The 26,872-nt window shown below is 40.6% G+C and overlaps 2 protein-coding genes across 2 annotated transcripts in view; one reads left to right on the forward strand and one right to left on the reverse strand.

Moving 5' to 3' along the window:
- ELP2 (elongator acetyltransferase complex subunit 2) overlaps positions 1-5,104 on the reverse strand; it is a 42,480-nt gene extending 37,376 nt beyond the window's left edge. Inside the window, exons 1-2 of the mRNA XM_008691325.2 lie at positions 4,806-5,104; positions 2,619-2,697 (exon numbers count right to left, since the gene is read on the reverse strand). Coding sequence (XP_008689547.1) covers positions 2,619-2,697; positions 4,806-4,943 — 217 coding nt within the window. The 5' untranslated portion in view covers positions 4,944-5,104. The remainder of the gene's footprint in view (positions 1-2,618; positions 2,698-4,805) is intronic.
- A 420-nt stretch (positions 5,105-5,524) lies between these two features.
- SLC39A6 (solute carrier family 39 member 6) lies at positions 5,525-25,751 on the forward strand. Its single transcript, XM_008691307.2, has 10 exons — positions 5,525-5,841; positions 7,782-8,516; positions 10,003-10,186; positions 11,247-11,416; positions 12,671-12,889; positions 17,809-17,914; positions 19,984-20,361; positions 21,587-21,667; positions 22,974-23,164; positions 24,536-25,751. Exons 2-10 carry the CDS (start codon positions 7,791-7,793, stop codon positions 24,686-24,688), a joined length of 2,208 nt encoding a protein of 735 aa, XP_008689529.1. The 5' UTR covers positions 5,525-5,841; positions 7,782-7,790; the 3' UTR covers positions 24,689-25,751.
- The last annotated feature ends 1,121 nt before the right edge of the window (positions 25,752-26,872 follow it).

A 26,872-nucleotide genomic window follows, 5' to 3' on the forward strand; every position in this document is an offset into this window, starting at 1 on the left:
ATTTATTTGACAGACAGTGAGAGAGGGAACACAAGCAGAGGGAGTAGGAGAGGGAGAAGCAGGCTTCCTGCTGAGCAGGGAGCCTGATGAGGGGCTTGATCCCAGGACCCTGGGATCATGACTTGAGCAAAAGGCTGACTCTTAACGACTGAACCACCCAGGTGCCCAACCATTTACAACTTACTGTTGATAACAAATGGAGTAACAACCAAAAGGGGGGTAAATTTCATTTTTATTTGGATTTTCCACTTGTTTGTTTCTTCTGGCCTATGTGCTAGATACTTAGGGGAAGCAGCAGGGGGATTATCTAAAGGACATTAGACTTGTTGTCAGAAGTCTCAGGTTCACGTCCTAACCCTAGCACCAACCAGCTGTGATATTGGGCTTTAATTTCTTTATACATCACAGAAATTATGCCATTTAACTACATGATTTTGGAAATTACTATAAGGTACATAAAAGTAATGTGTTAAAATTCATTTTAAATATATAAAACAGTATTTTTTTTAAGTAGGTTCCACACCCAACATGGGGCTTGAACTCATGACTCCGAGATCAAGTGTCACATGCTCTACTGACTGAGCCAGCCAGGCATCCCTGAAAATATGAAATGTATTATTAAAATTTTATGTTCACTAATACTTGGGTTAGAAAAAACATCTTAATTATCTGGTGACAGTGCCCTAATCTTAGAGGAAATCAAACATAATAGTTATAGATTACAGTGAAACACAAGCAATTCATTTTATGTAACCTCACTTTTAAAGGGAAGATAAAATACACTAACCCAAATTAATATTTTATAATAAATCCCTATACAGAAATTCAAGTAGTCTTTGATGTCACTTGGTGGCAATTAATATAATTACAATTGTGCTTTAATATCTGCACCAACAGCCACTCTTTCTATTATTTAGAGGTTTTTACTGACCTAACATGACTAATCCTACATTACCAAGTGAAATCAGTAGCTTATTAAACTTTTTTTAATGTCACAGATAAAGTCATGGCAAAGTCTTACTCATTCAGGAACTTTTGCATTTGCACATGGCTCAGTATACTCTCAATAAATGTTTATGGAAAGGAAAATAAAATTAATTCAGAGTCCATAAGAATACCACAGTAGGTATCTATAAGACATTTGAGGAAATCCCATAGGATTTCAGAAGCACCATCTAAAAGCAGTATGTTAATTAAAAATTCTTGAGTCACAGAATCATAGAGATAAAAGAGACCTGGAGATAATCTAGTCCAGTAATCCTCAATTATTTTGGCACCAGGATTCTTTTACACTCTAAAAATTTTTTGAGGGGGCGTCTGGGTGGCTCCGTCATTAAGCGTCTGCCTTCAGCTCAGGGCGTGATCCTGGAGTCCTGGGATCGAGCCCCACATCAGGCTCCTCTGCTGGGAGCCTGCTTCTTCCTCTCCCACTCCCCCTGCTTGTGTTCCCTCTCTCGCTGGCTGTCTCTCTCTCTCTGTCAAATAAATAAATAAAATCTTTAAAATAAATAAATAAATAAATAAATAAATAAATAAATAAATAAATAAAAATTTTTTGAGAATCCCAAAAGCTTTTCTTTTTATGGCCTATATGTACCAATATCAACCACATTAGAAATTAAACCAGAAATCTGAAAAAACTTTTTTATTAGTTTATTTAAAAGTGATGATGAACCCTATCACATGTTAACATAAATAACATTTGTGAGGGTCAGGGGGAAATCCCTATATTTTCCAAAACAAAAAAAATTAATGAGAGGCACTGTTTACATTTCTGCCAATCTCTTTAACATCTGACTTTATTAGACTACAACTGGATTTTCATACCTGCTTCTGTATTGAATCTGTTGTGGTATGCCACCATATAACTTGAGACAGAATGAGAATGAAAAGTGTCAGTAACTTTTTTTTTTTTTTTAAGATTTTTATTTATTTGACACAGAGAGTAAGAGAGCACAAGCAGGGGGAGCAGCAGGCAGAGGCAGAGGGATAAGCGGGCTCCCAGCTAAGCAGGGAGCAGACACTGGACTCGATCCTAGGACCCTGGGATCATGACCCAAGCCGAAGGCAGACGCTCAACCTACTGAGCCACCCAGGCGGCCCTGTGAATAACTTCTTGTATTATTCTGAAAATAATTTTGACCTCACAGGTGTTGTGAAACCCTAAGGTCACCCGATCGAGTTCAAGCGTTTACTTTCCAGGTGTTACTAAGGTGTAAAGTGGGGGTGAAGAGAGATGCAATGTCCTGCCTAAAAAAGCAACAGCTTGTCTGTGGCAGAAAGAGATCTCAAGCCAAGTCCTCTGGATCCCAGCCTGCACCCCAGCACAGGCCCTGCTTACAGGCTTTCAGTCAAAAACTGTGGGCAATGGAGAGGGTCTAGCCAGAGTCAGAGGCTGTCTCTACACTCATCCTAGGCACTGCTGTGTTATCCATGGTTTAGTTCTATGAAGTACAGGTCAGATATTTCACTGGGCATACCATTTTTCTTCTGTTTTCCAACTGCATAAAATCAGATAAGCTAATGTTAAATTAAAACAAGTGATAAAAGAAAAACAACTAATTATACTTTATCAGGAAACAATTGAGATAATCTTTAACAACTAGATTAATACTTACAACCATCTTGTTTACAAATCCACTGTATGCAATTGACTCGAGCAGTGTGACCATTCAGGTTGGTAATAACAACTCTTTTCTTTACAGAAGAAAACACCAGTTAGTAAATTACAATTTATCCTACAGAGGAATTAATACATTAATAAAAGTCAGATATCAGCGGTTTTGATACTAATCAAAAGTTCAGGATTACTTCAAAACGAATCACCCCTCTTAATTCATAAACTTTAATCCATAGCTTAAACCATCCATTCTGATGTGTGCCTGCCTTTTCCACTACTCCACATTTCCTATGTCCTGTACTCTCAGCACACTGAGCTCTCTGGTTTTCATCTGCTAGCTCCTACTAATCGCCTCCATCCTTCTCTACTGGACAGCCTGTCTTGACAGCCCAGGCTAGGCAAGGTAACTCTTCCTAGTGTCCCCACAAGTCTCAGGGCCTACTTCTACCATGCTTACACCAATCTGAGGGCTTTATTGAGCAAAAAAAACCCTCAGTAAAGGAATTCATGACTACTGGATTCAAATTCGTGACTCAGCTTTGCATACCATTGCTAATCAGGTGTTGGGTCCTCCAGCCTTAATGATACAAAGTTACCAGCCACAACTACTTCCTCAGAGAGCAGATCTCTTCAGGGCCTATAGTCAAGTTCCCAGCAGCCCCTTAGACTGTGCTTTCAGCAAAATCCCTCCACACTGTTGGCTTTCTTTACTTCCCGCACCACTGACAATATTAACTCTATGCCTATACAGTGCCTTCCTCTTTAGAGCCCCTTTCTCTACTGCCAATAGCAGTAACTTCCTATTTGCTTATATGCCAACTGAAATTCTCATGACGAGAAGGTATGCAAAATAAATGTGCAAAAACTAGTATATTTCATATGTAAGTTATTTGAAGTTGTGAAACAACTTATAGTATATTTCCCTGTCTCTCTCACTAGATTAAGAACTCCTTAATGATTAAGATCTTCTGATTATCTTGGTGTCATCACTACCCAGTCCAGGGCGAGCCCACAGAGGGTCCTCAAAAATTTGCTGAACGAATATCACTCCAAAACTTTATTTTAGCATCTGACATGCTCTTATTCCTATACTAATTAAGTGCCCAAACAGTAAATATTTAACAAAACACAGTACTTTTTAGGCCCAATATACTTTTTTTGTAAGTTAAAATCCCCTAACATGACCACCAAGTTATCATTAAAAGTAAAAATGTAATGGAAGACACAGGCACAAATACATTAAATGGCTGTAGAAAGATGGGCTTCTACAGCTGACTGAGTAAAGTCTACGGTTGGTTTTCGTGCTTTCTCTTGCCAGTTAAGAATGCATGGCAGTAACCGGAAACTGCGACGGCAACCTAAAGACAGGGAAAATGAGTACAACTATTTCATATATAAATTTGAAAAGGTTATGAGAATGGGATCTTTAATCAAACTAATAAAGCAGTACAAGAAATACCGACAGCTATTTCCTGCACTGCATTTTCATTTCTAGCACTTTTTTTTTTTAATACACTGAGGCTCTTTTTGAGAAGTAACACTAATTGTATCGTCCAAAATTAGACAATGATAATGGAGTCATAACAACTCTGGGAAGAGTGCAAAAACTAGGCACTTCAAAAGTTAGGTAGGTACCGCACCAAGAGAATAATCAACTGACTGGGTGAAGTTCAGGGAATGTAGAAGTCCTGCCTTAGTAGTAAGGTTACTGCTTACTTACTACTTAGTAAGTAGTTACTGCTTAGGATCCCTAACCCCTTCGACCTTTATCCCAACAGCGCCTTCTTTAAAATGTCTATTCCCAACGCCAAAATAAAAGTGATTTTCTTTGAAACTCAATACAAACTTATTAAATAAATCTGAAGGAAAATACAGAAATGAGCACCTGTGATACGGCTTTCATCCATACCTAAATGGCAAATCCTTTAAAACCCAAACCGGTTAACAGTATGACAGTTCCCACGGAAGGCTTCAGGTGGGATTACGGGGGCTAACAGGCCACTGGCAGGACCTGGTGACCCCAGACTGTCGCGGCGTGCAAGAGGACGCGCGCACCCATGGGAGACTCCTTGCCCACAAACCCACCCAGCCGCTCCCCAGGAGCGTCCACAGTCTGCCCCGAGCGCACGCAGAGAATTCGGCCCGCCGAAGAACATGGAAACGGGCGTCCGGCCACTTCTCTTACCTTAGGGTCATACAGCACCACGGAACAGGACGTGCCGAAGGCCAAAAGTCCTCCGGGCCCGGAGCTCCAGCTCAGGGCTCCCCGCACCCGGTTTGGGCAGCAAAACACGTGAGTTATCTCCAGCACCGGCGCTACCATGCTGCTAGCTGGGCCGCGGCCGAAACCTGGGCGCGCACTTCCGCCCTCGGAGCGGAACTACTAGCGCAGTTGCCTCTCCCGCTGGCGTTATCCGCACCGCGTTTCAGAGGCGGCCGAGGGCGGGGCGGAGGCGGCTACGCCCCCGCCCCGCCAGGCCCGCCCCCTCTCCTGGCACAAGTGGTCCTCAGTGCCCGGGCGCAGATACTAGCTCTCTTCTGGATCGTAGCCCAGCGCAGAAGCACAACCTCCGTCCCAGGAACGAAGGCCTTACTGGAGTGGCTCAGGACCTTCCACAAAGACCCGGGGCTCGTGTGCCTGTCAGGACCATCCCGCTGCCCCTCTCGGCCAGGGAGGGGGACGGGGCTGGCCGGGGGGCCTGGAGCCCCAGCAGCGGACGGGGCTGGCCGGGGGGCCTGGAGAGCGAGTCTCGGGCCTCAGAAAGGCGCAGGGCCGCCGCGGGCCTCGAGGAAAGGGCCCTCAGCTAGCTGGTGTCAGCGCTCGCAGCCCACTCTGACCGCGCCTTTGCCCCTCCCGCTCCTGCTAGCCCCGTGGCGCCGGCGAACAGGCGGACACGCGGATCCGCCTCACCGGGACGGGATTCCGGGTCGCACTGCGCATGCCCTGAAGTCATGGCCGGCGGAGGCGGTGGTTCGCGGCGGCGCGCTGCGCGCGGCGGTAATTAGTAATTGTCCTCCTGCTCCCGGGAGGCGAGGCGCGTGGGGCGCGGCTTCCCGGTGGCTGCGCGGCGGTACCCCGGCCCGAGGGGCAGCCGGGTAGATGAGACCGCCGCTTTTCCGTGCCGTGTAGAGGTTTCTCAGAGAGAAGCACGGACCGGTTCCGAACCCTCCGGACCGCCCGCGGGGAACTGAACCGGCGCGCGGGGACGGGCCGCGGAGAGGTGAGTCTCGTGGGTCCGGGAGGGGACAGCGGAGAGGGGACCCTCGCGGGCCGTGGAGACCGGACTTTCCCAGTTTCGGGTGCATGGTTAGGCTTCGGGATGCAGCGAAGGACTTTAGGAGGAAAACGGTCTGTCCTGTTCATCTCGTATTCGAAGAAGGTACTGTCGTGTTTAAAAACAAAAAGCCTTTGGAAGCAGTTTTGTGTCCTCTTTCCCATTTTCTCCACTCGCCCCTTTTTTCCAGGCCCTTGTCCTTAGGCTTTCTTTTTTTCTTCCACATAGTGCCGATTTGCAGGGAATATCCGCCGGCCGATTCGCCGGCCGGTCCACGACCGCCCTAAGCATCCTCGCTGGAGAAAGGCGTGGAGCTGCCCACTGAGCTATCGGTCTATGTCCCCACCCACCCCGCTCCTTGCCTCTCTCTCCTGAGAATGATTTCTTAATCTTTCACTTTTGCATTTTATCTGAATTTCCAAAACTTCAGACTCTGAAGATTATTCTTTTAGGAGTCTAGTCCTATAGTAGATACATACTTCCATTTTCCACTGCTCCCAGTATGATCAGCAGCAGTATGCAAGAAACAAATTACAGTTATGGAGCACCTGCACAGATGTTGGTTCATATTATTTCTTCAGTCATCCGTCAAATATGTATCATTACCAGCTTTTCCTGGTGCAGGAAACAGCTGAAAGTGGTAGAGCTAGGTTGCCCCGTCCTTGCTCTCAGGCTCCAGAACCCAACCCCTAGCCTCTTTGGCTGAAGGCAGATGAATTTGGTCACAATTGCCATCCATCAGAGGTGGTGGACATCTTCAGGGTCCTGCGATATCAGTCCATCTGCTTCTCTGGACTATATCTTCCCTTGTTTAACTGAGTTCTGCTTTTCAAGGCTCAGCTTGATTTTTTTATATATATAAGATGGGCTCTTCATTTTTTTTATTTTTACTTTTTTAAAGATTTTATTTTTAAGTAATCTCTACACCCAGCGTGGAGCTCAAGCCTACAACCCCAAGTTCAAGAGCTGCAAGGTCCACTGACTGAGCCAACTAGACACCCCAAGGCTCAACTTGAATCTTCTCTCTGGAGTGTAGGCCTTTCGTTCCAAATACTATTGTGTGGATGAGTGATGATAGTCTGTGATAAAGTTTTCACTGTTTTATAGCCACATAAGAACGATAGTCTTTTATGAAGTTTAATTTACTTGAAGAGGTGTTATTTTGCAGTCTTTCAAGGGAACAAGATCAATCTATATGTACCAACACAGAAAGGTGTCATTTGTTGAGTGGGAAAAAGGATCCCGTTTGTGTAAAGGAAAAAGAACACATCTATTTGAGTATGCGTAGAAACTATCTTAAGAGATAATATAAGAAACCGGCAAAACTAGGTACCTTTGAGGAGTGGGATTGGGGGAAATAAGACTTAAATTGATGTGTATATATTTAAGAAAAAGTTTTAGATGTGAATTATTCTGAGATTGCCATTTCTTTTTTTTTTTTTATGTTAAAAGATTATTCTATGAAATGATGGTGGTGGGGGTAGTTGAGTTTTGTTTCGAATCATTGTTCTTACCTTTTGAGGGTCCCTTTTGAAAGGGTCCACAGAAGCAGTAATGAGAAGTTGCCAAGTATGGCTGTGACCACATGAATCTCCAGTTTCTGAATTACTTTTGCTTTTGCAGTGCTAATTACGGTCTCAGCACTCAGTTGTTCTCCAGTTGTTTCAAGTGTTTTACCAATACAAGGGTAGAGCCTAGGATTCTTCATATTTCCTTTATGTATATATGTAGGTCTTTATATTTTCATAGTATGTAGCGCTAAACTAGTCACACTAAATGATGCTTTGTAAACCTTCATTATTTGATAGCAATTTTCAGCATGAGATTTCTTAATTCAAATTGTTTTAAAAGTGAAGGCAAGAATTTTTTTTTTCTGTCTTCTCTAGGAAGGTGCAATGGCGAGGAATTTATCTGTAGTCTTGATTCTGACCTTCACCCTGTCAGTCACAAATCCCCTTCATGAACTAGAACCGGCAACTGCTTTCCCTCAGACCACTGAGAAAATTATTACAAATTGGGAATCTGGCATTAACGTTGACTTGGCAGTTACCACACGGCGACATCATCTACAGCAGCTTTTCCATCGCTATGGAGAAAATAATTCCTTGTCAGTTGAAGGGTTCAGAAAGTTGCTTCAGAATATAGGCATAGATAAGGTTAAAAAAATCCATATACACCATGACCACGACCATCACTCTGACCACGATCACCACTCTCACCGTAATCATGCTGCTTCCAGTAAAAATAATCGGAAAGGTCTTTGCCCAGACCGTGAGTCTGATAGTTCGGGTAAAGATTCCAGAAACAGCCAGGGGAAAGGATCTCACCGATCAGAACATGCCACTGGTAGAAGGAACGTTTTAATCAAGGATGGTGTTACTGCTAGTGAAGTGACCTCAACTGTGTCTAATGCTGTCTCTGAAGGAACTCACTTTCTAGAGACAATAGACACTCCAAAACCTGGAAAACTTTCCCCCAAAGATGTGAGCAGTTCCACTCCACCCAGTATCACAGAAAAGAGCCGGGTGAGCCGGCTGGCCAGTAGGAAAACAAATGAATCTCTGAGTGAGCCCAGAAAAGGCTTTATGTATTCCAGAAACACAAATGAAAATACTCAGGAGGTAAGATGAATGCTTTTCATTATGCCTGCTTGTTTGTCCTGTCATTGCCATTCTATCTCTAGTTGCAAGGAGTATAAAGTAAAAATAAAATGATGAGGTTATTGAAAAGGGAATTTCTACTTTCTCATCCAAGCACTTGGCCCAAAGGCCCTTGTCCCTACTGTGTTGTAAACATTCCTGATAGAAAACTTGGGGGATAATTTTTTGGTAAGAATGGTGCTGGCAGCTAAAACTATTTTCTAATATGGAACTTAAAATGAGTATGGAAAGCAGTAATCAAGGTTATTTTTGGATAAAGTCTTTAAAAGGGGAATATTGTTACTGAAAAGTAGAAAATGGGAGGTTGAAAAAGCATGCGTTAGAATCCCTGTTTTGGAGAAAGGTGTGGTTGAAGGCACAAAAGAAGGCTTGAAGAACAATAGTGTTACCTTTTTGGAAGAGGAATCTCAATGACTTACAGAGTGCTGAAACTGGAGCAGCTACCAAGAACCACGTGCTGGACATTTGGAAAGTCTGGGAAGTGAGATTCTGAAGTCATGTGTTTTTCCTAGACTAGACTTCCAGACTGTACATAGTTTTCCTTGGCTGAGAGATGTCAAGAGCAAGGAATTAGTTGGTATGCATTAATAAGCAAAACTTAAAGAGTACTTCATTCAAGTCATCCTATGACTGTAACAATTCCAGAATAATCCTAATGGTCATTCCCATAGCGACACCGATAATAAAGTTTATCCTGAGTAGTATTGGCCAAGAACTATGGAAATTTAAAGTAACTTTACAGAAGACGAGAAACAGGTGCTACTGCCAATTTTTGTGTGTGTGAGAAGGGGAGCTTAGATTACCTAGAGGGGATTCTCTTCAAACTAAGCTTGTCATCTAATTAAGTTGTTGAAACAGCTGCCTGCTGGTACAAGTTTGTTTTATTAACCAGCCTTGCTCTCTGCAAGAGTAATATACATAATTTAATATTCTCTCGTTGTAGAGCTTTTGCCAGGTGTATAGACAGAACTGAGCTAAGTTTTGCAAGTACGGTCGTTGGTGGAGGAGTGACGTGTCTTGGGCTTGTTTAGGCCAGGTAGGGTAGCGTTAGTACTAAAAGCAACATATTTCTCAATCTCTAATGAACTCCATCTCAAAATTAAAGCTCATTTCCTTAATAGGTTTATACAATGAGTTAACAGGCTTGTGAATGTCCATTTATCCTCAAGCTTATTCCACTCAGGGCTTTTTCGCTAGATTACTAGTGATTAACTACTTCTCCCAAGAAATAGACAGAAGAGGTGGGATATCCCCCTTGTGACATAGTATCTCCACGGAGCTTGAGGCAAGTTACAAAGTGCTCAAGACGAAAGTTGGATTTAATGCATTAACTTGAAAAAATAAAGAAGTAGCTTCAGTAGGGAAAGGGTGTCGTATCATCAGACAACTTTTTGGATTGCCTAATGAGAATGCTTTTTGGTGATTTTCACTGCTTTGTTTTCTGCAGTGTTTCAATGCATCAAAGTTGCTTACGTCTCATGGCATGGGCATCCAGGTTCTGCTGAATGCAACGGAGTTCAACTATCTCTGCCCAGCCATCATCAATCAAATTGATGCTAGATCATGTCTGATTCATACGACGAGTGAAAAGAAAGCTGAAATCCCTCCAAAGACCTATTCTTTACAAATAGGTAGAGTTGCCTTTCTTATGTAAAAATATAATTTTTTACATAAAATTTCATTTTACATTTATGTTGTACTTTTCCTTATACTTACATCAACCTATTCATTTTTTCAACATAATTCCAAGTATCTTAATTGTTCTCTGTCTTGAATGTGAAGAAAGCAAGCTGGTTAGCCTTGCCTTAAGAAAAAAAACAATAAATAAAAAAAACAACAACAGATTGTAACTGAGGTCACCCATAGGAAATCAGGGCCATCCGAAATTTGGGCTTTTTATGTTGTCACACTATTTCAGAAGGTCAGAGTTCATATCTGCTGTTTGGGAGCCTAAATCTGGTTCTTATTAATAAATGAACCCAGGATCAGTTCTGCTCTAGTGTAGACCTGTGTTGCTCAAAAACTATGGTAAATAAGTAATTGCTTTGTTTACTGAAGAAATCACTGAATTCCTGGTTTCTTTCTTTCTTTCTTTCTTTCTTTCTTTCTTTCTTTCTTTCTTTCCTCCTCTCTTTCATTGTTTAGCTGTATAGGGGAGTCCAAAAGCTTAGTTCCCAAATGATCTAGAATTCATCATTGATAACCATATTCTCCCCTCCTTTCAACCCCATCTGAAGAACTTTCCACGAGACTTCTGCTCTTTCCCAGGAGGGTTTAGTCAGATTGTTCATTTGTGCCAGCAACAGATTTCTTGGTTATTACTCTATTACCACAGTCCTCTTCCACTGAGTTTGTATTTCTTTAGCTTAAACTTGCTTTTATAAGTTGCTTTATGTTACTCTTTTAAAGTTTATCAATTGTAGGGGCACCTGGGCAGCGCATTCATTAAGCGTCTGCCTTTGGCTCAGGGCGTGATCCCAGGGTCCTGGGATCGAGCCCCACATCAGGCTCCTCCACTGGGAGTCTGCTTCTTCCTCTCCCACTCCCCCTGCTTGTATTCCCTCTCTCTCTGGCTGTCTCTCTCTCTGCCAAATAAATAAATAAAATCTTTAAAAAATAAACAAACAAACAAACAAATAAATAAAGTTTATCAGTTGTATAATTTTTCCTTTGCTGTGTTTTATTTGACAGCCTGGGTTGGTGGCTTTATAGCCATTTCCATCATCAGTTTTCTGTCTTTGCTCGGCGTTATCTTAGTGCCTCTCATGAATCGGGTGTTTTTCAAATTTCTCCTAAGTTTCCTTGTGGCACTGGCCGTTGGGACATTAAGTGGTGATGCTTTTTTACACCTCCTTCCACATGTAAGTACAGTCATTTGTCCTATCAGTATATTTTTTTATTCAACAGTGAAAAGATTAATGTATTTTTGGTTTGTACTAGAATTCTTTGTATTAATATATATAAAAGGTTAGAGATTTGGTTTAGAAGAGTTGATTTTAAAATCTGGTGACTGAAAGCTGCATTTTTGTACTAGATCTTAATATTTGTTCGTGGTTTGTTTTTTGCTTTTCTCTTTAAGGGAATTTACTAAATACAGACTAATTTAACTTTTTGGACCCAGTTAATAAAAGGAGACAAATTCTGCACAGATATTATTACTGTGACAGATGGCAACAATGTGAATTATCTGCTTACATTAGTGTAATTGGCACAAAAATAAAAACTGATTATGTGCTCAAGAAGCGAGTTTTCCTTTAGAGTTGAATTTATGTGTGTAATCAGAGATTCATACTCCATTGACACAAGTAAATTCTTATATAAGTTGAGTAAAGTTTACTTAATAGCTCCATTAAAAACTTAAGATAAAGTATTTGGATCTCATCTTTTAAGTTTCCCTTAAAGACTTAAGGTCAGTGGGGAAAAGAAATCATTCCTAGAGCTCTTCTACATATCCCATCATGTTTCATTCTGTAGTGAAAAACCATTTTGCTGTGCTAAGCTTCCCCGGCCCCAGGTGACAGATGTTCAGGAACACCCACTGCACCAAGCAGCCCGTGTGTAGGGTGTACCCTGTGACCACCCCCGTCTCACCTCTGTTGCTGGGCTCCACACGCGGTTCCCTGACGTGCCCTAGTGTTAATGCCTGCTGCAGACTGCTGGGATGGCGTGCCTGATCTCAGGTACCTGCCAGGGCCTGTGACACACTAGGCTTCTTGTAAACACAGTGACAGGACTAGTATGGGCTTTTTCAGTTTGGAGTATAAACAGTAAACCCTGTATGCCTATTGAGTCTAGGAGTTCCCTGTTATTTGTGGCCATGGTAACTTGTCAAACACTGAAAATAAGCCGCTACCTTATGAGAGTCGTTAGATAAGGTAGCTGTCTTCACGCTAAACCAATGCACACCGTTATTGCCTTAGCACATTATACTTAGGCTCTAGGTCGCTAGCAGCCTGTGGGTCATTTTAATGTGTGAAACTTCCCCCTCAGCTCTGAAGCAGCCCATTAATTGCCTAATTCTGAATGGTTTCATATTTGACCTTATTATCTTAGCCAATTTTTCTGACATGTATGAAACTAATGAATTCATAAAGTACGTACTGTTTTTCCTGTAGTCTCATGCAAGTCACCACCATAGTCACAGCCATGAAGAATCTGCAATGGAAATGAAGAGAGGGCCACTTTTCAGTCATCTGTCTTCTCAAAACATAGAAGAAAGTACCTATTTTGATTCCACATGGAAGGGTCTGACAGCTCTTGGTGGCTTGTATTTCATGTTTCTCGTTGAACATGTACTCACATTGATCAAGCAATTTAAAGATAAGAAGAAAAAGGTAAGAGAAAGTACGGTGTACTTTCTATGCCTCAGACATTATCTGTGTAGTATTCTAACTAGACTGCTAGCTGAGCTTGTCCGGCAGGTATGATCTTTATTCGAGAGGGTTTCAGTACCCTGAGATAATTTTTGTTTCCAGAGGCATTCATGGAGAGCTGTTCTCTATCTCGATAACCCTGGAGTTCTCTGCTTTCAGTATTCCCTTCAAACTCCTGAGAGGTTAAGAATTTCAAAGGATGAACATTTGTGTAAAACCAAACAAGGCACAAGCAGAGCCTTAAGGTCCGAAGCATCATGATTACGGCCTTGATGGTGGCGATGGTTTCTTGGGTATATATACCCAAATTCATTGATTTATCTATGTTAAATATGTATGCCTTTTTCATTGTCAATCATACCTCAGTAAAGTGTTGTGGTTTTTTTTGTTTGTTTGTTTGTTTGTGTGGGGTTTTTTTGTTGTGTTTTTTGTTTTTTGTTTTTTCTTAAATAGGCTCCATGCCTAGCAAGGAGCCTGATGTGGGATGTGAACTCATGACCCTGGGATTAAGACCTGAACTGAGATCGAGAGTTGGATGCTTAACCAACTGAGCCACCAGATGTCCCTATGTGTTTGTTTTGTTTCGTTTTTTTAAAAAAATCATTAGGGATACATTGCCGGTATTTATTGGTAGTTATGAATAACTGTTGTGATTAACTTTATTCACCTAGTAGCTGAATATTCTCTTGTGTTTCAGAGGGTTTGTGACTTTCACAGTCTTGTTCTTTGCAAATTGCCACCAGAAAATAGCATGAAGCCAAACCAGCTCTTTATTTCCAGTAAAAACACCCCATGAGTTGCCTGTGGTTATCTGCCACCTCTTAAACTGATGTGACCAGGCAAGTCAGTCAGAAGACTGTCCTAATGGGAACTCTTTAAAAGGACATGTACACATCGTAGACATTTTAATTTAAAACATCTGTACATTCATATTCTGGTCGTTTGATGTTGACCAGGATTTTCTTTGAGTCAGAGCTCTGTATGGTCGTTTTCTTCGGTAGCCATGCTACTTCCTCTGTAGTCTCCAATTTTGGTTTCTCTCAAGTTGAGCGAGAGGTTACACACTTGGGAAGCTATTCGAGAGTAGAATTTAGGCTTTGTAAATTTTATGCAGTGGTTGCTTTACCTAACTTGCTAGTCTTTTTTTTTTTTTTTTAACAACTTGCCTTTGAATCTTTCAAAAGCATTCAGCTTAAGTTTTCATACAAGTTACTATTCTCACCATCATTTCACAGTTTGAGTTATGTGTAATTAAATTGTGCAATTACAATAACAAGCCTAACTGGCATGAGGAGGTTTGAAAACAAACGTAGTTGTTTTTTGCTGAGCACAGATCTCACTGTGGGAAACAAGTGCGTGTGTGGACAGGAGAGTTGCCTTCTCCATCCTGTGAGTATTTGCCCTTAGAGATTTGACCTTCAGTAAGACCTCAAGTTACAGATTGTGAACCTTCTCTTTACTGGACCTAAACTTAGAGGAAAGAAGTGAAATGAGAATAGCCTTTTCATTCTTAATCCAGAGAGTCCTCTTCCACGTTCCCATCGTCCCAGGTGCTTCACTTGGACTGACTGGAGGATATATACTAGTTGTTTATATTCCCTGAAATTCCTTTCTTAAAAAAAACAAATGATCTTTTATTAGTTTTCTCTTGGTGGGGGTGAGGCTTGGAGGTTTGTTTTACTATGTCTCTAGTTCACATGCCGTCATTTCTTTAACATGCTAATTTCAATTTAGTTTTCAAATTTTACCTGTAGATAGCTTTTCTTCAATCTGGTACTCTTTAACATGCGACTAAAAAAGTAGGCTCTCTGATTTATTTATTTATTTATTTATTTTTTTTTAAGATTTTATTTATTTGACAGAGATAGAGACAGCCAGCGAGAGAGGGAACACAAGCAGGGGGAGTGGGAGAGGAAGAAGCAGGCTCATAGCAGAAGAGCCTGATGTGGGGCTCGATCCCAGATCACCGGGATCACGCCCTGAGCCGAAGGCAGACGCTTAACCGCTGTGCCACCCAGGCGCCCCAGGCTCTCTGATTTAATACACAACAATTTTTAACTCAGTAAGTTGTGAAATCAATCTTCTGTCATGACCAATGTTTTTAAAGGCAGCAGTAATATTACAGTATATGACATGTTTTACTATGGCTTATAGTCAAAGAAGTTTGATGATCTCTTTTCTAAAATAGTTTCTACTGGAATAAAAGCACTTAAGACTTAGGACTTCCCCTACATCTCCAATGCCTAGAATAGCATCTGGCACATGATAGATAGTTAACAAACATTTGTTTAACGTATAAGAAACATTAAATGGCAAGTAAGCATAATTTCTACACCGACTTCCCACAGGAGTTTTGCAAATGTTACTTATTCTCTTCCTTTTTAAAATATATTGAGTTTATTTTCTGTTAAAGGTGTCCGGATCTTAGCATTACTCATTTAACAGTTTTAAATTACATTTGTTCTCTCAAAACAAAACAAAACAAAACAAAAACTCTTCATTATATGGTGAGTGTTGAGAACTTTTTCAGCCTTATAAGAGGACCTAGGATTTTCCTTAAGGATATCCATTCTGCATCCCTGGGAGATTCCATATATCATACATCTATGTCAATCTGAAATCTATATTCAAATTAGGGTTACATCTCATACTTGATATAGGTAGTTGGACCTTTGTAATAAGTTCAGCCTCACAATCTTTTTTCTACCGGTGAAGGTTATTACTCACGCTAGGAACCCGCAAGTCGTCTATGACATCTCCCTTACCCTCATATCCAAGCTGGTTTTAGTGAATATATCCAGAGCCTTTCCATTTTCTCTCCCTCTTCCTCGCTATCATTCTAGTGTAAGCCATGCTTATCTCCCACCTGGGCGACAGAAGCCACTTCCTAACTGGCCTGTCTACAGTATTTTATTGTTTTCATCTCCCAGTCCAGAGCAGAGCAAAGTGATTTGTTTCAGTGGAAATCTAACGAAGTTGTACACCACCATTTAAAATCTTTCCTTCAGTGACTTCTCGATACTTGAAGGACAAAGTCCACACTTCTAACTTGGTTTGCATTGTCTGGGTCTCCTCCTGCCACCCAGCCTCTAGCCCCCTGTCTCTGACCTACTAAGCCCCAACCACCTTGCACTCCTTTCATTTCTGGGATGCGGTTGGCCCCTTCCTGTTTTGGGGCCCTCCCACATGCTGTTCTCCCTACCCGGAATCCACCTCTCCACCCCTATTCCCAGCCCACCCTCCCCACAAACTCTTGCTTATCTTTAGGTCTTGGTTTAAGGATCACCTTCTCACAGAAGCCTGCCCTGGGACTTAGTTAGGTCTTGTCATACACTCTCATAGCACTATGTGTTTTTCTTTTGTAAAACGTATCAAAAATTGCTATGAAAGAATTGTTTAATCATTATATCTGTAAAGCCTCCCTCCCTGTGGATGATAAGCTCCATGAAACGGAGACCATGTGTATCTTGCTTTACGTTGTATTGCCAGCACTCAGTGTAGGGAACATTATATAGGTCCCTGATACTTATAGAATGAAAGAATTGGTTAAGTTCTAAGTCCTTGGTCATTGCCCAACAAGAAAGGGTTAACTGAAGTGATATAAAATATCCTAAATTCATTTATTTTCAGAAATATTGAAGTACTTTCTCTGTTTAAGGCACTAAGCTAGGGGTAGATATAAAGATGTGTCTGTGTGCTTGCCTTTAAGAACTCTTACAATCTAAGAATGTACAGATAATTTACATGTTATCAGAGCTAGAATGAAATCTTGGGTCTGGTGGTGATTGTTTAAGTCATGTTCAAAAGTTCTGCAAATAAGAAATCTATTATTTGTGTGACAATTTTCATCACTTTGAGTATTCTCTTTTACGTAAGAAAAGTATATAAGTATTACTTCTACGTAAGTAAGTAAAGTAACAGGCACCATTGTTCAAATGGTGACTTTTATGCTTGGGCTCAGAGATAAGGACAATAGCTCAAGCATGGTATTGAGGTGGTTAAAAAACCTAGTGATAAATTCGAGGCTGACTAATAAGATTTGTTTAAAAAAAGAAAGCTTGTTGGGGCGCCTGGGTGGCTCAGTTGTTGGGCGTCTGCCTTCGGCTCAGGGCGTGGTCCTGGCGTTATGGGATCGAGCCCCACATCAGGCTCCTCCACTGGGAGCCTGCTTCTTCTTCTCCTACTCCCACTGCTTGTGTTCCCTCTCTCTCTGTCAAATAAATAAATAAAATCTTAAAAAAAAAAAAAAAAGAAAGCTTGTTAATGGTGTTTTATTATAGGAGAAGTATTTTAGTTTTAATAACAAACACCTAATCACTGTCATAGTATAGTTTTAGGTTATAAAAAGTATGGGAAGTATGGGGTTTCGGTGTCCAAAAGAGGGATGGAGAGAACCAAGCAGCTGGTTAGCAGATCACAAAATGCTGGAGAAAATGTCTCCAGTTGATTCTAAATTGATAACCTGAGGCAGAGTTCAATTTTAATATGTGTATGAATCATCCAGGCATCTAGTTAAAATCCCTGTGCTAATTCATTAGGTCTGGGGTGTGGCCCAAGATTGTTCATTTCTAACAGGCTCCCAGAGCACACTTAAAGTAGATGACCTAGGGGACATTGAGAAAGATGAATATGTGATTTTGCAATATTTCGTATTACTGAAGCCTTGATGCTTCACCTTCCTGAGCAGCTGTTATGCCTAAAACACACAACTAGGTGCTATACAAGTTAACTACAGGCCCTGCCTGCCCTTGGAGGACTTTTATCCCGATAAAGGTCCTTTCTGTTGTCTTTCTCTGGATCTTTTGCTTAACTGTTTGTCTATAGTTGTACACATAAGCACATCAATGGTTTTAAAGTGTTGCTTTCCTTTTCCATTTTAGAATCAGAAAAAGCCTGAAGCTGATGATGATGTGGAGATTAAGAAGCAGCTGTCCAAATATGAATCTCAACTTTCAACAAATGAGGAGAAAGTGGACGCAGATGATCGTAAGTCTTAACAAGTCTGAGGGCTGGAGGGAGTTTATTGCTCTGTGATTTGCAGGCAGCTTGGACTATTTGGGAGAAAGGGGACCATGTCCCTTTTTAAATTTTTTCTATTTTTTTTTTACTTTTGAATAATTTAATTGCCAGTAAGTTATTTATATTATATTTACTTTTTTTTATTTTGAAGGAATTTAGATATACAGAAAAGTTTCAAGAGTAATGTAAAGAATTTCTCTATCTTTCATACATCCCCCAGTTATTTTACCTACCCTTATCATTCTGTTTCTCTCTCTGAGTACACATACACATACTTTGTTGCTAAACCATTTGAAAGTAAGTTACAGATGAGAGGTCTCTTTATCCCCAAATGCTCACTGTATATTTCCTAAGAAAAAGGACATTGTCGTATATAACCACGGTTCAGTTATAGGAAATCAGGAAATTAATGTTAATACTGTGTCATTATCTAGTCTCTAGACCTCACTCATGTTTTTCCAATTGTTTTCATGATTCCTTTATATTTTCCCTCCAAAAGAAAAAAGTGGTCCTGAGCAGAGCCTAGGTTCAAATATTGCATCTAGTTGCCCCTCATTTGGGCTGCTTCTAATCTTTTTTTACAACTAGATTGATCACTTGGGGCATAATACCCCAGTGTGGTACTGTGTTCTTTTCAGTGATGTGGTGTGCCACCTGACGTGAGGCTCTGCTGTAAAGTTCCTATTTGTCCTGTAGCTTGACTGTTAGTGGCATTTCTTATTGGACAGATTGAGTTAGGATTAAATTTTTAAACCAAACTCCTTGTCATGACCTTCATGGTCCGACCCTGCCCTCCACTCTCTCCCATTGTTCATTGTGTCCAGTCTCACTGGCTTTCTTTTCATTCTGTGAGCACATCAAGGTTTATCTCTGAGCCTTGCATTCACTGTTGTTTCTGCTTGGAAACCTCCTATCAGATCTTCACACAAATTCCTACTCCCATCATTTGGGCTCAGAATCCTTCCCCGATCACCCAAAGACGAAGGTCTCCCAGTTACTGTCCTTTTAATTACCTTTTTCTGGTTTTTTCCGATGCCTTCCCATGCCTCATATGACCTTATTTACATATGTTTCCTTATTAAATGTGGCTATCGCCCTACAAGAATGTAACTTGCTTGAAGTTAGAGACTTTGTCATGCTCCCATCCATCCCTATGCCCAGCAGCATACCTGGCCGGGTAAGTGCTCACTAGATAGTTGCCAGCTAACAAGGGAGAGTAACTGCTTAGTTGCTACTGCCTACCTGAATGGTTTCCTGTCCTCCCTTTGTTTTTTATCCTGCGTTGTTCTCTAAAGAGTAAATAAAATGTTCTTGCTCTTCTTGTGTCTGTTCTTTCTTCAACCTTCCTACTGGAGTCCAGTGAAATATGTAACAGTGAGAGGGAACGCCTGCCCTGGAACTGGACCACAATGTTGGGAATGTTCCTGAGAAAAGTGTGATCACCGAACAGGACAAAGGGAAAAAACAAAAGCTTATTGTTGCAATTTACTTCTCTTTACACAAGCAGATAATAAATGGTCCTTGGTGATCACTGCATATCAAATGCTTGTTTTTCCTTGAACTTTACCCTCAAAAAAGAAGTTGGACAACGGGATTATACATGCTTTTTATTTCCAATTATCAGTATTTTTCTTAAATGTTTTTCTAAAATAAGTATGTGCTGCTTTTATAATTGGGAAAAAGTCATCTTTTAAATGTAAGGAGGCAGATATTACACTACATGTTAACTAAATAGAATTTAAATAAAAACTTGAAAAAGAAAAAAATGTAAGGCAGAAGAAATCAGGGAGAATCTGGGGGCTGGTTATTGAAGGTTAAAGTTTAAAATCCATTCTTAATATGTGAGACCATTTAATTTCTCATATGTGAGACATTTAATGTTTTGCATCAGCAATACTCTGTTTAGTTCTGTATGTGAGAGATTGCCATGCTCTAAGATCTTTTTTGACTTTGTCAGTGGGAGTGTTTGAGATGTATCTAAGCACATTAACAAAATCTTCTGACTTTGACCCAATGTCCTTTATGTTTACACTTAGGACCTGAAGGCTATTTACGAGCAGACTCCCAGGAGCCCTCCCACTTTGATTCTCAACAGCCAGCGATCTTGGAAGAAGAAGAGGTCATGATAGCTCACGCTCATCCGCAGGAGGTCTATAATGAATACGTCCCCCGTGGGTGCAAGAATAAATGCCATTCACATTTTCACGATACGCTCGGCCAGTCAGACGAGCTCATTCACCACCATCATGACTACCATCACATTCTGCATCACCACCACCACCAAAACCACCACCCCCACAGTCACAGTCAGCGCTACTCTCGGGAGGAGCTGAAGGACGCCGGCATCGCCACGTTGGCCTGGATGGTAATCATGGGCGACGGCCTGCACAATTTCAGCGATGGCCTCGCAATTGGTACACATCTACGTGTTTGCTTCTCATTGGCTGACTCTGAAAATGTCACATGAAACCACCAGTCCCCTTTTAACGAAGAATAGGGTGATTTTGATAGAGCTAATAACTTCTAAGATTATCAAAATGTTATTTCTCCTGTAGCTGCTTTGACAGTGAAGTACTCAGTAAACGTTACATAAGATTAAGTGCTGCAAACTGCCCACCCCATTACCTAAGTGGTAACTCTTAAAAGTTACTTTAATTTGTAGAGTCTTAAAATCAAGCTCTAACGCGTGTGGAGCATGTGTTTTTGTGGGTTTTTTGTTTTTACTTTAGAGTCCCCTTCTCTGCAATATAAACAATATTAAGGTACAAGACACTTTTTTTCATCATCTTTTATACTGAAGGAGTCTTGGCATATCTGATAAGTTCAGTTATCAAAAAATTTAGAGAGTTTTTGCTATTAAATTGTCCTATCGTGATCAAGAGATAACAGAATACTTATAAATTATAGTTAACTTGGTGCTGGAAGGAGCAGTGGAAATAATTACAGGTTAGGCAGCTAAGGCCTGGCAAGGTGAACCACTTGCCCGAGGAGGCAGTGCTGTTTTATAAGCAGGCGGAGAAGAACCCAGGCCTTGCCTCCCTGGAAGCCTGATTCCCTTCCTCCTCTGTGTACTGTGCACAGCACAAGCAACAAAGGAGGACATGCGCATGCTCGGTCACACATTATAAGCGATCAGTTGTATACAGTGTTAGCTTTTAAAATGGGGGAGCTACGGGGGGAGCTATGTATCTTAGACTTTCCTTATTAGACAGCCAAAGAATGAATATAAACAAGTCTAATTACCTAGTGAATTCTTCTGAGGCCAGTGAAACGTATCTGTACTCTTGACTGCTGCGTTTTCTTCTAAACCTTTTAAATCAGTGTACTTTTTACATAAATGTTTTACGTGATAACAGTTACTTCTCGGGTCTGTGATAAGATCCTCTAATCACTCTGAAGCATAGTGGAACTTTCCCTTCTCACTTGTACCTGCTTATGCTGCACTGGGAACTTTAAACCTAATGGAATGTAATCTAACATGACTTGTAAAGAAGATGCAGAGTGCAGCTGGGAAAGTTCTGTTAATTCATGACTAGAATCTGGTTTACTTCGTTCACCTCATTATGTATGCTGGTAAGATTTTTTTTTAAAAAACACCCGTAAAATAATGTAGCCAAAATCTCTCTGATTTTTACCCAGGAGCTGCTTTTACTGAAGGTTTATCGAGTGGTTTAAGTACTTCTGTTGCTGTGTTTTGTCATGAGTTGCCTCATGAATTAGGTAAGAGAACCACGTAAACAGTATTTTCCAGGGGGATGAAGTATCCTAGTGTCACTGGCATTGGCTCTTGATAGTTCTAGCAAGTTTCCTCATAACTTTTGTGCCTTCTACTCACCCAGCTGGCTTTCTTTTCTTACTGAGTATAAGTGTGTTTCCAGCCAGAACTCTGACCCTATGAGTATGATTCCACAGTTGCCTCTGGGGGGTTGCCGGAGAGATACCTGGGCCTCCTCTCTTGTCCTTGTGCCCTACCAGATGCCTTCTTGTACTAGCATACTGGTGACATCAGTGATCATTATCTTCATACCTACAATATGAATAAGACCACAGAATTCAAAGAAATCATCTTCCGTTAACAGAGAGAAATTGGCAAAGAGACTGTCATTGAAGCTAAAGAAAAGGAAAGTTGATGAATTCTATTTTGAGTATTTTTCTCCCCTGTCACCAGGACTTAAAACCTTCCCAGAGTTGTTCTGGATCCCAGTTCATGTCCTCGTTTTTCTTCTTATAGATACATATTTGCACACACCTGTGCTGCCATTTTCAGTTTTGTTCCTTGGCATGTGTTCTGCCATTCAGAAGGCCTCCCATCTGCCTGCTAGATGCTTATAATCCTCAACATCTGGTTTATGTTCCACATTCTAGATCCTTCATATTCCATGAAGCCTCCCTTAGCTATTCCCATCTTAATTTCCCTTTTTATCCTTTTATAACTAGAATATTCGATTCCTTAGCTCTTAATTATAAATTGCCTTTATCATTTGCTGATCATTTCATGTGTGTTCTCCACCCTCCTCTTCTTTGTGCCCAATTATAAGCTTGTTGAAGACCGTGTAAGTTCATGGTATTTATCATTCACTGACAGAGTGGAAGCCTTAAGAAAAACTTTGGACAAAAAAATACCTTCATTTATAGAGCTGTTAGGGTGATTGACACTGACACTGTTACCCCTGGGTAATTCTTAAGTTTGCTGTTTTTTTTTCCCTCAGACAAATCAGAATTTCTTTTTTTTTTTTTTTTTTAAGATTTTATTTATTTATTCGACAGAGAGAGACAGCCAGCGAGAGAGGGAACACAAGCAGGGGGAGTGGGAGAGGAAGAAGCAGGCTCCCAGCAGAGGAGCCTGATGTGGGGCTCGATCCCATAATGCCAGGACCACGCCCTGAGCCGAAGGCAGACGCTTAACCGCTGTGCCACCCAGGCGCCCCTCAAATCAGAGAATTTCTTAAATTGAGAAGTTTCTTGGGTATGTGTCTGAAAGTGATTTTTTTAGTTACTTTGTCCCCTTTTTTGTTTTCTGTTAAAGGTGACTTTGCTGTTTTACTAAAGGCTGGCATGACTGTTAAGCAGGCTGTTCTTTATAATGCTTTGTCAGCCATGCTGGCATATCTTGGAATGGCAACAGGAATCTTCATTGGTCATTATGCCGAAAATGTTTCCATGTGGATATTTGCACTTACTGCTGGCTTATTCATGTATGTTGCTCTGGTTGATATGGTAAGTTTTTAAGAAGTCTAATTACAGTGTTGACTAACAATAAAATAAAGAAAATGTTCAGTGAAACCTCTTTAAAAACAAAAAAAAAGAGATTTATTTATTTATTTATTTGTTTATTTATTTATTTATTTGAGAGCGAGAATCCCAGGGTTGGGGGAGGAGCAGAGGGAGAGAGAGAATCGCAAGCGGACTTGTGCTGAGTGCGGAGCCGACGCGGGGCTTGATCCCAGGACCCTGAGAACATGACCTGAGCCAAAACCAAAAGTCAGATGCTTAACTGACTGAACCACCCAGGCACCCCATGAAACCTCATTTTTAAAAAGGCTTTAGTTTAGGGGGTACCTGGCTGGCTCAGTCAGTAGAGCATGCAACTCTTGATCTCAGGGCTGTGAGTTCAAGCCCCCACTTTGGGCATAGAGCTTACTTTTTAAATAAATAAATAAATGAAATTTTAAAAAGGCTTTAGAGTAGGGGCGCCTGGGTGGCGCAGTCGTTAACCGTCTGCCTTGGGCTCAGGGCGTGATGCCAGTGTTCTGGGATCGAGCCCCACATCAGGCTTCTCTGCTAGGAGCCTGCTTCTTCCTCTCCCACTCCCCCTGCTGTGTTCCCTCTCTCGCTGGCTGTCTCTGTCAAATGAATAAAAAATAAAAAATAAATTTTAAAAAAAGGCTTTAGAGTAAACGCAGTAATAAGTGCGTCTATATAAGGTAGCATAGAAAACACAGGTTCTTTAGAGTTTATCTTTTTGGATTGTTGATCACAAGCACACTTTATCCTGCCTAATGTATATCAGGATACACAGAAGTATCTACCCCTTTCTGATGTGTTTTTTTGAGAGTAGACTCTCAGTAATCAGCCACTCATTTGTATACATTTGTTGGAAACCCAGCACAAGCCACATGTTGTTGGCATACTGTGTATACTTCAGAATGCTCATAATTTCCTTATTAATGAACAAAGGAGTTACTTCTTTTTGTCAGCAAAGTCTGCATAACAATCCCAGCCAGTCTGATTGCTATGATTTTATATATAAAGTGTCCCTATCTCCAAATTTAGTGTTATATTCGGTTCAGCTCCAGGCAGTAACTAAAGCAGAGTAATCAGTATAGCTCTTCGTTTCATAGTGGAGCAAACTGGACCAATATAAACTTTGACTTGTTGAACATACTGTGAATAATCATTGTGAATTAAACTGCTAGGAAATGCTGTGTGACATTATTAGCTAGAGTCAGTAGGTATATGGTCCTGTTTTAAGGAGTTGGATCAGTATATCCAGCTGCGTATAAAGCTGATATTACTGCCCTGTAAATCCTTCTAAAAACTAATCTGTGGTTCTGAAAACTTAAACGTTGCTCTTGTTTTTTCTTTAAGGTACCTGAGATGCTGCACAATGATGCTAGTGACCATGGATGTAGCCGCTGGGGATATTTCTTTTTACAGAATGCTGGGATACTTTTGGGTTTTGGAATTATGTTGCTTATTTCCATATTTGAGCATAAAATTGTGTTTCGTATAAATTTCTAATTAGGGCATAAATGCTAGAGTAGCTTAAAAAAATATTGCTGTCTGTAGTTTGAATAGGTCATAGGGAGATGAGAGTTCATATGCTGTGATATGCAGCCTTTACCGTTAGTGGATTTTGTGATTTTTTTTTTATTGAATATTTCCATTTGTTATGCTTATAAGGTCAGTTATGGTGATAACACAAAGGTACGTTTTAATATTTAAGTTATTCTATTTTGGGAATATGAGCTGTATGTGCAGTTTACCAGTTTTACCAGTTTATCGTATAAACAAGAGATTTGGCATGACATATTCTGTATATTTCAGGAAAAATGTCTTTAATGCTTTTTCTAGAACTAATTTAACACAGTAAGCCCCATGCTGGATGTCAGGCCTCTGAAGAACTGCTGGCATTTAGGAGTAGGCATACACAGACAGCCTGAGATACCAATAAAGCTCATACTAAGTTTTAGCTAAGAAACAAAGAGAAAAAAGAAGAATCTGTAAGAATTAAGAGAGCACAGATTTCCTACCAAAAAAAAAAAAAAGTCACAAAACTGGCTATGAAATAGAAAAGAAAACTTAAATTAAAAAGGCAATATTAGTAAAGTATAGAGTTCATTCATAAAACATTTTTGTCAGAGTAAAATAAACCAGAGTGAGCACTTTTTACTAAGTTAGTTGTACATTTAACTTTGTATAATAGAGAAGTCTAAGTATATTTAATGAATTCAAGCAATATATAGCTTAACCAAGAAATTGGAATGTTAAAATATTTCTGTGGAGTTATACCAGATGAGGATGAGTAAGTCTATGGCCAGAAACTTGGGTATTGAATGTTCTAGTTATCTGGTTTACCAAATGTCAGCATATCAGAGCTTGGAGATAGGCAAGGACATTAAAACCGTACTGAGTATAATTTGACTCCTTGGATCAGAAAGTACTTTGGTATCTTTCAGTGCTTCAGTGTTGTCATTATGAGCAATTATCATTTTTATATGTAGTACTTTAGACATACTAGAACTGTCTATGGCATTCTCTAGATGTTGCTTTTCTATAAAATAAATTCCCCATGTCAGCTTGATATCAGATATCCAATTTTCTTTTCTTTCTTTCTTTTTTTTTAACCATCATAACTATTTAAGCATAGAGCTTATTAGTTTTAAGTTTATTCACATTGTTGTGCAATAGATCTCCAGAGCTTTTTCATCTTGCAGAACTGGATCTCTATACCCATTAAACAACAACTCATTTCCTCCTCCCACAGCCCCTTGTACTACTTTCTGTCTCTGAATTTGTGATGTCTGATTTTCTTAAGTACCATTCAGATTATAGTATACTTACCGACTGTCTTATATTATTAGGTGGCCTTACTCAGTTTTAAATTCTTTACCACAAAGACACTTCAAAAAATATTAATCCACAGTTTGTTCCAAGGTGCCCCTAATTTTTCTTTTATAACAACAAGAGCCTTAAGCTTGAGAAGAAGCTCGATACCCTACATTCTAAAGAGAATTAAAAATAATAAAATGGACAAGACGCTCTACCCCACTGAGGGCCTACTGAGAGTCAACTGGACTAGCATTTCTATTCCCCAAGCCAAGTGAAAGGGATGGATGTGGGTAGCAAGAGAATGGCTTAGATTAACGGTGCCTCAAAGGATGACTTGAAGCATCTCCTCTAGCGGAATGATTGCTCTGCTTCCGAATTCTGCCCACAGACCTACCTTACTGCTGCTCGATCAGTGCAAGATGAAAACGGTCTGGAACAGCTGGAAATGTTCCTGAGTTTGGGGAACACAGACTTGCCTTTTCACAGATTCTGAAGGTAGAAGATGTGCTGGACCAACACACAAAACAGAGTGAACTGGAAGGATAGTTCCCACTCCAGGTTGAACTCCGTAGCGGACACATGGAAGAGTTAAGTAGTTAGTTTCCATGGCTTCGTATAGGGGAGAATGGAGATTAGAAGAAAGTGTAGTAGCTGTAGAATGTGAACCAAAAGCTGATCTCTAGGGGAAAAAAAACTTAAAAGACTGATAGAAAAATGCACAAGTAATACCTTGAATGAAAAAGACCTAAAGATAGAGGGGCATCTGGGTGGCTCAGTCGGTTAGGCCTCTGCCTTGGGCTCAGGTCATGATCCCAGGGTCCTGGGATGGAGCCCGGGTCAGGCTCCCTGCTCAGTGGGGAATCTGCTTCTCCC

This window comes from Ursus maritimus, unplaced genomic scaffold, assembly GCF_017311325.1.
Source record: "Ursus maritimus isolate PB19 unplaced genomic scaffold, ASM1731132v1 scaffold_18, whole genome shotgun sequence".
In the NCBI taxonomy this organism is placed as follows: domain Eukaryota; kingdom Metazoa; phylum Chordata; class Mammalia; order Carnivora; family Ursidae; genus Ursus; species Ursus maritimus.